General features: G+C 40.4%; 1 protein-coding gene across 1 annotated transcript in view; it reads left to right on the top strand.

Annotated features, from left to right (window-relative positions):
- Nucleotides 1–1869: 1869 nt before the first annotated feature.
- Egfl6 (EGF like domain multiple 6) overlaps nucleotides 1870–13868 on the top strand; it is a 36574-nt gene continuing 24575 nt past the window's right edge. The window contains exons 1-3 of the mRNA XM_051174880.1: nucleotides 1870–1979; nucleotides 7350–7442; nucleotides 13216–13335. Coding sequence (XP_051030837.1) covers nucleotides 1931–1979; nucleotides 7350–7442; nucleotides 13216–13335 — 262 coding nt within the window. The 5' untranslated portion in view covers nucleotides 1870–1930. The remainder of the gene's footprint in view (nucleotides 1980–7349; nucleotides 7443–13215; nucleotides 13336–13868) is intronic.

The following is a 13868-nucleotide window of genomic DNA, read 5'->3' as shown; positions in this document are numbered from 1 at the left end:
CAGCACCCACATGGAAGCTCATTAAGTGTCTACAACTCCAACAAGTTCTAGGGTATTCAACACCCTCACACAGAAATATATGCACCCAAATCACCAATGCACATAAACTAAAAAATAATTTTTTTTAAATGGAAAAAAGTTCTCCTGCAGAACTTTATTTTCTCTCAAATTCTGTGCTTTTGGTGAATGAGATATCTCAAACTCTGCCTTTGTTGTTATTTTGGTTTGGTTGTTGTTGTTGTTTTGTTTTATTTTGTTTTTTGAAACACGGTTTCTCTGTCCACAGCCCTGGCTGTCCTGGAACTCACTTTGTACACCAGGCTGGCTTCAAACTCACAGAGATCTGCCTGTCTCTGCCTCCTGAGTGCTGGGATTAAAGGTGTGTGCACCACCATGGCCTGGCCCAAACCCCACCTTTTTATCTCTATAAAATGAAGTTTGTAGGAAAGGTAGATCATGAGAGAATTGAGCAAGCATATATTCAATCCTGTACCTGGTAAAATGTACATTGCTTATCTGATAAAGAGCTCAAGAAATGCTTTGACATTGTATTTCATATGCACAAGGAATATAAAATGCAGCCCTCCATTAATTGTATGGCTTTTCTTCTAGTCTGGTAGCAGTCCTGTCCAACCCCAAGACATCAAGCAGGTAAACAGGCAAGAAGCTTCCTCTCTGGGAGTGTGTGGGAGTGTCACTTAGGGCTTTTCCTGGGAGGCAGGGACTCACTTTTCAGATCAGAGGTCAGCAAACTACAACCCACAAAACAAGGTGGCCCCATCCATTTTTATACAACATATGAGCCAAAACCAGTTTTAACATTTCTATATGGTTGATAATGGGATACAAGGATACTGTGTTTAGGGATGTGGATATAGTTCAGTTGAAATAGTGCTCACTAGATACCCAGGAAGCCCAGAGTTTGATACTCAACAACACATACACCAAAACCAGAAATGGTAGTGCAAATCTGTAATCTCAGTACTAGGAAGGAGGAAGCAGGAAGATCAGAAATTCAAGGTCAACCTCGGTTACATGGCAAGTTCGAGGCCAGCCTTGGATACATGAAAAACTTTGCTAACTTAGCCAGCTAGTTTTCCAACTCCAGAAATAAAGTATTGTTGGAACAATCACAACCATCTGTTTGCAATTGCCCATGGCTGCTTTTGCATATAGACAGAAACCTATGGCCAGCAAAGCCTGAAATATTTACCTCGAGTCCCTTTGAGAAAATGTTTGCTGATTGTTGCCCAATAGTTAAGAGTTTTCAAGAGGCTGATTTGAAGCACAGCAGGCTTAAATCCACAGCACCTGGCTCTGCTTGAGAACTTGCCCCCACTGTGTGCTGTTGTAATTCCCTCCTCTGTAACCTGAGATGACTGAGCAGAAAATCCCCCACTCTTTACTGTCCATACTGTGTGGTGATTCCAGGCTGTTCAATGACTTCCAGGTGGCCCATGAAGTAAAAATGCAGAGTTCTTGTTTAAGCCAAAGCCATTTAGCCACTGAGTCACTGACACAAAGCCAACACTGGAAAGCCACCATACCCATTCAAAACAGATTGGAGAAGTGGCATTCTACTAGTTTCAAAAATGTCCCATATTTTGGTCACTTTCATACACTCTACCTGTAATCAGTGTCTTTAACCCTAAGCAAAAAGGAAATGAACAGTACTAGAAGAAAGCTTGTCAGGGATAAAAGGCAGAGGCTGCCAACTCCCAAACTCAAATCTCTGCCCCTCACCCCTGTGGAACCTGGCACTTCCCTCAGGTCTGCAGAAATCACCCAGACACTTCACATCTTTCCTGTTGCTTCTGTGGCCATCTCTGTTTTCTCCATATTAAATATGTGGTTCTTCATTCACAGTTCAAAGGATTATGGGTTGCCAGCATTGGCACGCCAGCCTGGGGTGTGTCGTTATGGAACTAAGATGGCCTGCTGCTATGGCTGGAAAAGGAACAGCAAAGGAGTATGTGAAGGTAATTTTTGTCAAAATTCAAACTGCACTGTGATTGAGTGAGTTTTCTATCTGTGACACCATTACCAATGGATTATCTGGAGTAAGGACATGGGTAACTACCAACACCCAAACTCCTATCTAGAATGGCGGACACTATCATGCTAGATGGGCATTATTTCGGGAGACTCTCTTGTCCATTATTATTTCTGTTTCTGTCTAAATAAGTAAAACTGGGGTTTGTTTGGCTTTGATTTGATTAAATCTGTAGAAACCGAGATAGTCAAAACCAGACCAGTGAAATCCTTCTAATTATAGTTTTTCCAACTGATTTCTAATGAAATACACATTTTAATTAATTGTAGGCTAGTAGCCAAGTAGTCTCTGGCTACAAAGTAGAACAGAAACATTTATACCTCATAGATGTGCCACTCCAATTTTTAAATTCCTCAAATGCAGTTTCTAATGGCAAGAAATACATGCATGTTTGCAAAAGTGTTGTTTTTGTATTATTTTTGTGCAGAGTACACACTAAGAACACATAAGTTTTCTTAAACACTATTTCTCAGATTCTGTGTTAGGAGCTTATGTGAGAGACCTCTGATAATTTCCAGAGGTTCTCTGAGAGCTGAGATAAACATAGACTTCTGCCTTGCATTGAGTTTTATGTGGATTTCCATAGTGACCCACATTTATGATAGAGAACCATATCTGAATTTCTCCAAGGCAGTTGGCTACATTGTCTGGGATATAATTCATTACCTTGGGGTAGAAATCTAGTCTCAAATGCCTGATCATGAATTCCTTGTCTGTTAAATGGGGTAATAATATGCCTGAATGTTTCATAAGTGCATTAAAATGCTAGCTATTTTAGAAATAACTACTTTATCGCCTCAAAGGCCTACCCCTGATCCAACCCCCAGCATTCTAACTTGCCCCCAAATAGCTACATTAATAGCTGCTGGGGTGGTGGCAGTCATTAATTTTCAGTAGGGTAGGCACTGGTAAGTTCCCATTGCCCCAGTTAATATTCCCACAACTACCTATGTCTAAGCAAACACACTAATTAAACTCGGTGTGTTTGTCTTAATCACTGTTCTATATCAGTGAAGAAACACCATGACCAAGGCAACTTTTATGAAAGAAAGCATTTAATTGGGTCTGGCTTACAGTTTCAGAGGTTTAGTCCATTGTCATAATGGTAAGAAATGTCCACATACAAGCAGACATGGTACCAGAGAAAGAACTGAGAGTTCTACATGTGGATCCAAAGGCAGCAGAATGAGAGACACTGGGATGGGTTTGGGCTTTTGAAACCTTACAGTTCACCCCTAATGACACATTTTCTCAAAAAGGCCACACCTACTAGTCCTTCTCAAGTAATGTCACTCCCTAATGAGCAAACATTCAAATATATGAACCTGTGGGAGCCATGTTATTCAAATCACCACAGGGTCTAAAAAGGCAAAAGACATAGAAGCAGGAGGAGGACTTGTTGGGAAGAAGAAGGAATTCAGAAGGAGTGGAAGGGGGAGACATAATGGGGATGAACTATGATCAAACTATATTGTATATAATTGTCAAAGAATACATACAAGATTGACTCTAGACGAGGGCAGAACTTGCTAATACCTGAAATCCATGAAACAACAGAAGACATGTATACTGCTTCCACACATTCCCTGTTACTGAAAACTTTCAGCCATCAGGGCTTCTTCATAATGGGATGACCAGAATGTTGAGATGCTAAGGAAAAAAATGAAGATCATAATGGTCCATCCAGTTAAAGCATCCCTCTGGGACCCGTGTAAATTAAAAGGGCAGATAGATGTAGCTCAGTTGATAGTATGATTGCTTAGCATGCAGCAAGTCCTCACCCTGATTAAATGTTTTCTGGTTAAAGACATTGTACCCTAGACTGGAGAAGGTAGTGAAGTTAACTAAGGCTCCATTTCATCCTCTGGAACATGGAAGGGCAATAGCCCTTAGAAGGTGCAGAACAGAGACACTGCAGCATGTACTTATAGCTTGTCACACAAGAAGAAAAATGCAATGGCTCTTGTCACACTTTTGTCCTTCAAAACACCAGGTGATGGGAGCATTAAACATAGCTTTGTTCTTTACTTAGAAACAGCAGAAAACATTCTTCTTTGAAGGCAGTCATGTGGAAAGAGGTGAAAGTCACCTGAGACATGTGACTTATAATTTCTTACACTCTCATGCACCTCAACACTTACTGCCATAAAACTCGGTCAGGCCCAGCATACCACTGGTGAGTAAATGAGAGTAAATTTCGACTTTCTGCAATTGCTATTCTTCAACTGGATCAGAGAAGTCTGGCCACAGTAGGCACAGCCAATCACAACTTCAGAGATTTCACGGACTATATATCACAAGCACAAAGGAATGTGAAACAAAGGGTTAAAAAGCCCAGTGGGAAAGTTTAAGAAAAATGTTCAATATGCAGATGTTGTGAGCTAAAGATGGTTAGCAGCTCTGTTGCCTGTGTTGAATATTTGGGTTTTAATTTGCAATGGATGAATTCTAGATCTAAAAATATATCATATTTTATTGAATATTTTTCAGAGTTTCACATAGCCCAGACTGGCTTCAAACTCTAGCCATAGCTGTAGATGATCTTGAACTCCTGATCCTTCTGCTTGAGTGCGAGGATTACTCACTACCATGCCCAGTTTAGGTAGTGCTGGGGACCAAACTCAAGGCTCTCTGCATTCTAAGCAATCACTCTACCAACAGCTACATTCCTAGCTCCTGCATGTTCCTTCTTGCTTGGTAAGGTCATATGTTCCTAGAAGCACAAAATAACAAGGATAGTTACTCCCCTCTTCCTAGGTTCCTTATTCCTAAACCAGAGTTCAGCCTGTGCAGAAAGAAAAACACACATCAACCTGCCCCAACAAGCAATAGCAGACTACTGGTCCCAGTCCACACACTCCTTCTCTTCCATCCTATTGTCCATTTTTTTGTTTCTCTCAATGACCTGCACCCATGCACACTGGAGCCCATGTACCCCCAGTCTTTGGTCTGTACCCTTGTCTAAATGTTATCTCAGTGGTGGAGTCTGATCGAGTCTGCATCATTAACCTCAAAATATATGTCACTCTAATGACATGGAATGAAGTGCTGGCCAAAGACAAATCCTGGATAAAAACTGCAGCTGGAGTTGTCTGGGGAGAGAACTAAGCATGAAAGTCTGACTTCATGCAAAGTGTGTCTCGGCTTCTGGCTATTTTCAACACAAACTGAATTTCCCTTTTCTGGATGGGCTACTCTGGTCACAGATCCAAAGTCACTGTAAATTGAAAACATCTTTCTGAAGTGTCGACCTTAAAGCAAGGATATTACTCACCATTTCTCCTGTGTGCTGTCTGGCACTCATTCTGGGCTTTCCTGTCTGAATCACATTGGAAATCAGCTTCCAGGGAGCAATCACAGGACTTTGGGGCTTAAAAAACCATCAAAGATTTATTTTTCTAACATCTGAACTTAAAGCTGCATCACCAAGTGCATGTTCATAACAAAGGCGACACTGAAAATTAAATTCCATCTCTTTAGTCTCGGGAAGTGGGAAAAAATGCTGGGAAAGTTTTTTTCCCTCTCCTTGCCTTCTTAGTTAGGACTTGTTCAGGACTAGACTGTTTCCCTGTTACAATGTCTATGTCTGTTGCTTTATTCACTTTTGGAAAAAAGAAAATATGTATTCTGGGTATGGTGGCACACATCTTTAATCCCAGCACTAGAGAAGGAGAAGGAGCATGAGTTCAAGGCCAGTCTAGGCTGCTTAGTGAGACCCTGTCTCAAAACAAAACAGAAACAAAAACAAAGACTAGGAATGTAGACCATTTGAGTAACATGCACAAGGCTCTGGATTCCACCCCAGTACTGCAATATATTTGCATAAATAGGATATAGTTGTGTGTGGCATATTTGCATGTGATGCATCTATTTTCTCATATGTAGCATATTCACAGATGACATAAAATGTCCAAAGACACTGAGGATACAGTAATAGATAGAAATTCTCACACTCATTTTGCTCATCTCCTTCTCATGAGCCTGATCCAAACCTGCTTTAATCTTTGATCACTTTTTCCTTGCCCCTAATTCAGTTACAACCTTCTGGCTCTCTTGTTTTAGTCTACTATTTTGCTCATTGAAGAAAGATTTATCGAATGCCAACTTCATGCCATGTATCGGGCAGAATGCTAGTGTCGGTAACAGCAAAACAAGCCCTGCCTTTATTAGTTCTTCTCCACTATCATCACCATACTTGGAGTGACCATCAGAGTAAGCTGTTCAGATTTAATGATAACAAACAACACTAAAAAAGATCTTGATCGTTCCAAAGGTCAAAAATAAGTAGTTCTTGGACCATAGCTCAATCAGTAAAGTTCTTGTCACAAAAGACATGAGGAACTAAGTTCAATCCATAGATTCTGTGCTAATAAATAAATAAACAAATAAATAAGACAGGTATAGTTGAACATGCTTGTAAACTTGGCATTGTAGAGGCAGAGTCAGGTGGATTTCTAGGACTCAAAGATAGTCAGTCTAGCTGAGTCGGTGGTCCTTAAGGCCAGTGAGGTACTTTGTCTCAGTCAACAAGATTTGGGTGGCACTAAGATGATTCACTGGGTAAAGACCCTTGCCACCAATTCTAACAACCTGAGTTTGATCTTCAGGACTCACATGGTAGAAGAAAAGAACCAATGACTGCAAGTTGTTCTCTGACACCCCCTTCCTGACCATGTATGTTATGGCACATGCATTCACTACCCTCCCATACAAATAAATAAATGTTTTTTTTTTTTAAACAAGTAGATGCCAACTAGAGGACAGTATCAAAGGTTGTCCTTTGGATTTCACATTAAAGTACATATATATGTGTTCACATTCATATATATTTGAACATAAATGCATGTATACACACACAAAGAAAAAAATGGAGAACTAAGAGATGAGAAAAGACAATGACAGAAAGAAATGGAGGAAACTTCCATTTCCATCCTTGGAACTTACCCAACTTACTCTGATGTGTCTTTCTCTAAATATTCTTCCTTATTTATTGATTGATATTTTGGGTTGGCATGCACAACTGGTTGGCTGTGTGGTCTGGGGTGATTTGTAGCACTGGAGACAAGGCCACATTAAGCAAATGAGTACAATATATTGTTGTTCATTGCATGGTGGGTGTAAGGGCTGGTTTTGTTCAAAAGGCAATCCCTACTCAGTGTTAGAAAGGTCAAAGCAGAATCAAGAGGAGACAGATTCTCAGTAGATTCCCAAAGAGTTCTCTATTGTGTAGAAGGCAACCTACCTGGGCACAGTATCACTTTGTCAACTGTATCATCAGGATCTCTTCCTTTTACAGCTACGTGTGAGCCCAGATGCAAATTTGGTGAATGTGTGGGACCAAATAAATGTAGATGCTTTCCAGGGTACACCGGGAAGACCTGCAGTCAAGGTCAGTACCCCACCAGGATCCTGGGATAAACTCCATTACAATGGAGACAGGGAGGAAAGACAGCACCAAGGATTTCTTACAGGGTGGTAATCAAATCTTGAATGTAACATGGTTTCAGGATAAGAGTTTTCAGTCAGTCTCCCCTTGATTAAGTGGGAAACTTCTGATATTTTTCCAAATTATGCAACAAAAGACCTTGGTCAAAATAACTCTTGTTTTTAAGATTATCTAAGTAATATACATTTTATTTAAAAAGCAACAACACTACATAAAATTATAAAAACAAAAAAGGACGGGCCAGTGATGTAACTCAGTTGGTAGAGTATTTACCCAGCATACACGAAGCCTTGGGTTCAGTCCCCAGCACTGCACAAACCAGGCATGGTGGTGCATACCTGTAACCCTAGCACCTGAGAGGTGGAGACAGGAGGATCAGAAAAGTTTAAGGTCATCTTTGGCTACATATCCATTTCTAGACCAGCCTGGGATGCATAAGACCCTGTTGGGTCAGGGGACAAGGAGAGGCTCTATCCCAAACCCTTATTAGAACCATATTTAACAGTTTGCTCTAGATCTTCAAAGGCCTTCTCCAAGACCATACAAGCATCAGTATTTCTCCTGGGCATCCTTATCTGTTAGTATGTACAGTGATCTAACTTCTTAAGGCCATATCCCAGTCCCTAGTATGAAGATATTTATCATTTGTGAAGCAAATGCATCCTTACCATCACCATTTACATCATCTCCAATCCCTTGCCACTGCAAACAATGCTAAATCAACCATTCTACTCATATCCATTTATGACCATTCAGTCTGGAGTGATTATTTTTTTGTGAAATAAATATCTAAAAATGGAATTGTTGGATAGTGTGCATATTTTTGCCCCAACATATACATTTCTGAGAGATTTTGTTTTTGTTTTTGAGACAGGTCTTACTATATACCTCTAGCTAGCCTAGATCTCGTTTTTATGTAAAACAGGATGGCTTTTAACACACAAAGATCTGCCTGCTTCTGCCTCCTGGATGCTGGGATTAAAGGTATGTGACACCACACTGACCTGTTTTGCTTTGAAACAGTGTCATATATCCTAAACTTGCTATGTAGCTGAAGATGGACCTTGAACTTATGGTCCTACTGCTACCACCTCCCAGGTGTTTGGATTATATGTGTGGGCTAACACACCCAGTGTATATGGAGCCAGAGATGGAATCCAAGACTTTGTGTACACCAGGCAAACACTCTTACTGGGCTACACCTGCAGACCAGCAACAGATATATTTCAAAAGATAATTTATAATATTTGTCTTAGGCTATTTTATCTGATGACAATTAAGAATTTATTTAATATCTAGAACATTGGCCATGTATGGTGCCACATGACTATAATTCCAGCACATAACAGTATAGGGGCAGGAAGTTCAGGAGTTCAGGCAAGCCTCCATTATGTGCTCATGGCCAGCCTAAACTATCTGAGACCCTATCTCAAATGAACAAGAAAAGTCTAGGAAAAAACTCTGTCCTCCAAAGAAAGTTGTAAGATAATATATAATGTTCATTTGCATTTACCTTTCAGATAAATGATAACTGTATAGTATGCTTATATAGTAATATTGTATGGGATGTATGCATGATAAAAAAAAACATACTAAATGCTTAGCTAAAATTCAAACGTAATTGAGAATCCTGTATTTTTAGTTGCCAAACTCAGGAATCATTGCCAAAGAACATCTGGAATTTTTGAAAGACATTTGGAGGAGGTGCTGTTGGCACATACTGGTTAAACATCTGCATTAGTTAGGGTTTCTATTGCTGTGAAGATACACCATGACCATTGCAGCTCTTATAAACCATTTAATTAGGGCTGACTTATTGTTTAAGAGGTTTAGTCCATTATTACCATGGTAGGAAGCATGGTGGCATGTAAGTAGACATGGTGCTGGAGAAGTAGCTCAGAGTTTTGCAACTGGATCTGCAGGCAGAAGGAAGAGTGAGTGCCAATGGATCTGACTTGAGCATTTGAAATCTCAAAGCCCACTCCCAGAGATATACTTCCTCCAACAAGGCAATGCCCACGTCAACAAGGACACAAGGAAGAGTGAGTGCCAATGGATCTGACTTGAGCATTTGAAATCTCAAAGCCCACTCCCAGAGATATACTTCCTCCAACAAGGCAATGCCCACGTCAACAAGGACACATTTCTTAATAGTGCCATTTCCTAATGACCAATTATTCAAATATGCAAGCCTATTGGGGGTCATTCTTATTCAAACCACCACAACACACTACACTGACCAGAAGTGCCCTGTACCAATAAAACTAGCTTGGTCCAAATGGCAATACATGTTGATGCTGAGAGACTATGGAAATTATAGTAAACAAACACCACCCCTGAATGCTGGAGCTAGAGCTTATTTGTTGAAGTATTTGCCTAGCATGCACGACACCCTGGGTTTGATGCTGGATATGGAATGGACAGGGTGTGATGGCAAAGTCCTGCAATCCTAGTACTTGGACAGTAAAAGTGGTTGAATTAAAGATTCATCCTTGGCTACACAGCAGGTTCCTTGGATACAAGAGTTCCTGTCTCAAAATTAACAGACACATAAACAAAAGCACTTTGATGGGGAAAGGGTTCCCCTTGGTCTTGGCTATATACTAGAAGTTTCAACTAGAGTAGTTTTGCCATTCAGGGGACATCTGGCAATTTCTGGACACATTTTGAGCTGTCACAGCTAGGGAAGGTGTTGCTACTGGTATCTACTGAATAAATTCCATCCGTTCTATAAATACCTGACAATACAGACCAGCTCCAAAATAAAGGAATGATCTGGACTCAAATGTAAAGAGAGGTTCAACAACCATTTCAGAAAGAAAGCCACCAGAAAGTTCCCCTAGCCCTAAGATAAGGTTGAGTACAACCAGCAAATCACATTTAATCACTATCAGAAGAACCTTCCAGAGGTCAGAGAGATGGCTCAGCAATTAAGAGTTCAGATCCAAGCACCCACATACAAAAAGAGCTGGGCCTAGCAAGAAAGAACTGTAATCTGGGAGCAGTCTAGCATAACAGCTGAGCTTTCTCTCCCTGCCTCCAAAAACCTGGGCATCCTCAGTCATACTCATGAAACCAATCCCTCACCAATATGCACACACAGCAAACCTGAGAATCACAGGTTCATCAGTGAGATCTCTTATTAGATCTTTCATACCAAGTGCTTGTTTTTCTGTAGATCCTCTCTGTAACCCTTTGGACTAGAAGTCCTATTATTTCTCATGTTATTTCTCAAGTTCCAGTTAAATGTTAACAGTTGGATCAAGTTTTGAGGTTGTCTCTCTTCCCTCTACAGCCTCCCTATTCCATGGCAGCCTGATCAAAGACCAGTTGTGGCAACAGGCCTCAGGCCTCAAGTAATGTGTTTCCCAAAAATCCTCTTTCTAAGACATGAGTGAGTCACTGCTGGCTTAAAGCCAAGAGATGGATACACTGGGTTTTCCATTATGTCCAGTCAACATATTTCAATTACTCTCTTAAAAGAGAGTGGTGTTGGGGCCAGTGAGAACACACACACACACACACACACACACACACACACACACACACTTGTGTAAAATATAATAAACTAATAAAAATTCAAAAACAATAAGGTGGTTGGAGTATGCAAGGTGGGGTCAAGGGGACAAGCATGGGGATGAAAGCTCCGGGTATTAGAAACCTGCATCTGCAGAACTCTCCAGAGGCACAATCTACTTGCTATCTTTCAGAATTGTCTTCTCTTCTGGGGACTTTGGTGCTTTTCTCCTTTCTATATCTTCCTTGGGAAATTATGCTATGAGTCCTCCTCCACAATCAGATTTCCAAAGACAAGGAGGATCCTTTTGTCACAATATCCTTTAACAATTTTTTTCTCCTGTACCATTTTTCCTTTTTGAGACAGGGTTTCGTGTATCCCAGGCTGAGGATGACCTTGAACTCCTGATTTCCACCCTATATATGCCTCCTCCTGAGTGCTGAAATTACAACATGCACCACCATGCCTGGAATCTGTGGCACTAGGTATTGAACTCAGGGCTTTGCGCATGCTAGGTGAGCACAATTATAACTGAGATGCAACCCTAGCCCACTTCCTTTATCATTTTCTTATTTTAAAAGAAATGTTACTTATTCTTAATGTTTAACTTTTTTTAACAAAATACACTCTTGAATATACCACTTAACCACAACCATGGCTAGCCTTGAGAGCTGTTCAACCCAGACTTTTGTTCCACACACATTTATGTTTTGTTGTGAATCTGTATACCTAACTTTGTAAACACACTGAGTACACCTTCATGTGCAATTAAATTTGCTGCAACCTCACTACCAACTGCCTGACAGAGTTCTCTCTAGAGTGGTATGAGCTATAGCAATAGGTCTGGAGCCACCCACAATCACAACAATGCTGTCATAAGCTGTTTAGGAAGTAGTAAAGACAGAAATGCTCACATGTTATGTTTCTAACTCTTTATTTCAGTGGCATCATTTAGAAGTGTGCATATAATATTAGAAATGTATAACTTGGGCCAGTGAGATGGCTCAGCAGGTAAGAGCACTTGCTGTATAAGCCTGATAACCAGAGTTTGATCCCTGGGACCCAAATCAGAAGGAGAAAACTGACACTCGATAGTTGTTCTTTGACCTCCACACATATACCATGGCATCCATGTGCCCACACTCTTACATACATATCACACACACAGGCATACACTAATAATAATAGGTGAAATGTTTTCTTAAAAATATACAACTTGATAAATTGCCATAATACTTTGCTAATTGGAACCCAGATTTTAACAACCAAGCAAAAAATAAAACAAAAACAAAAACCAAAAAGAAAAAGAAAAAGAAACTCAACAGTTCCTGCCTCCCACCCATCAGATCATATATTCACTCAACAAGAAAAGTACAGCCATGGATGGTAGGTGGCTTAAGCCTGTGATCTTTAGCACTGGAGAGGATGAAACAGGAGGGCTGCCTTAAGTTCCATGCTAGCCTGGGCTACAATATAAGGATGGATAGATTGATAAGTTGGATGGATGGTTAGATGGATGGATGGATGGATGGATGGATGGGCAGGCAGATGGACATACAGACTGACAATGGATGATAGACAGATAATAGATAGATAATAGATAGATGATAGAGAGATAGATAGAGAGATAGATAGAGAGAGAGAGAGAGAGAGAGAGAGAGAGATAGATAGATAGATAGATAGATAGATGGGAGAGAAAGGCATGTCTTGACTTCACTTCTATCAGAGTGTATATGCAATGGGTGTACCCAGCTTATTCTACTCAATATCTTTTGTTTCCTATACTTGTAGTTTCCTCTGTTTAACTGCTGTACAGCATGCTTATATATACCTATCCTGTTGGGGTGTATTTGAATCTCTCCAAGTAATATACATTCTATTATGATCTTTTTAGTGTATGATTGTGTTGTGGTGTGAAAGGGCAATCGATATTTCTATTAGGAATACACTGGAACTGTTAGATCATAGGTAGGTCTATTTCTAACTTTAGTTTTCCAAACTGCCTGTAGTAATTTCCATTCCCTCCAATGGTGAATTGTTCCACATCTTCACCAATCTTTCCAAGTGGAAAGACATTTGACAGTTTGAAAGGACATAAGTGGTGAGTCTTTGTCCTCCTGAAAATTAGCATCTAGTCTCCCATGCATGGATGTTTTCTAACTTTGTTAACTTATCTCCCTTTTCTGACTGGCTCTGCAGATGTGAATGAGTGTGGAACCAAACCCCGGCCATGTCAGCACAGGTGTGTGAATACACACGGCAGCTATAAATGCTTTTGCCTCAGTGGCCACATGCTTCTACCAGACGCCACATGTTCAAGTAAGTTTCAACAGCCACTCAATGCTAAAGAATTGCCTTTTGGTATTATATGCATGGGGAAGGACTTACTTGGACAACTTTTAAAAAACATATCTAGGGTTATCCTGGTGTGGTTGTGCACACTTTTAACCCCAGCATCCAAGAGGCAGAGGCAAGCAGATCTCTGTGAGTTTGAGGCCAGTCTCATCTATACAGTGAGTTCCAGGCCAGGCAGGACTACATAGTGAAACATTTCTCAAAAAATAGAACAAAATATATCTAGGGTTGAGAATATGGCCCAGTTGGTAGAGTGTTTGCCCAGCATGTACAAATCCCTGGATTTGATCCCCAGCACCACATAAACATGGCATAGTAGTACATTCCTGTAATCACAGCATTCAGGTGGAGGTAGGAAGATAAGAAATTAGCTCAAAGGCAACTGAGTTATAAAGCCAGTTTAAAGTAAAGTTGGGGACACATGAGATTCTGACTCAAAAAATAAAGGTCTTTAACATCGTCATAAACTAGAACATCTTTGGGCACTTCCTTTTTAA

The sequence above is a fragment of the Phodopus roborovskii genome, unplaced genomic scaffold (genome assembly GCF_943737965.1).
Source record: "Phodopus roborovskii unplaced genomic scaffold, PHOROB, whole genome shotgun sequence".
In the NCBI taxonomy this organism is placed as follows: domain Eukaryota; kingdom Metazoa; phylum Chordata; class Mammalia; order Rodentia; family Cricetidae; genus Phodopus; species Phodopus roborovskii.
This window is presented reverse-complemented; position numbering and strand designations above follow the sequence as displayed.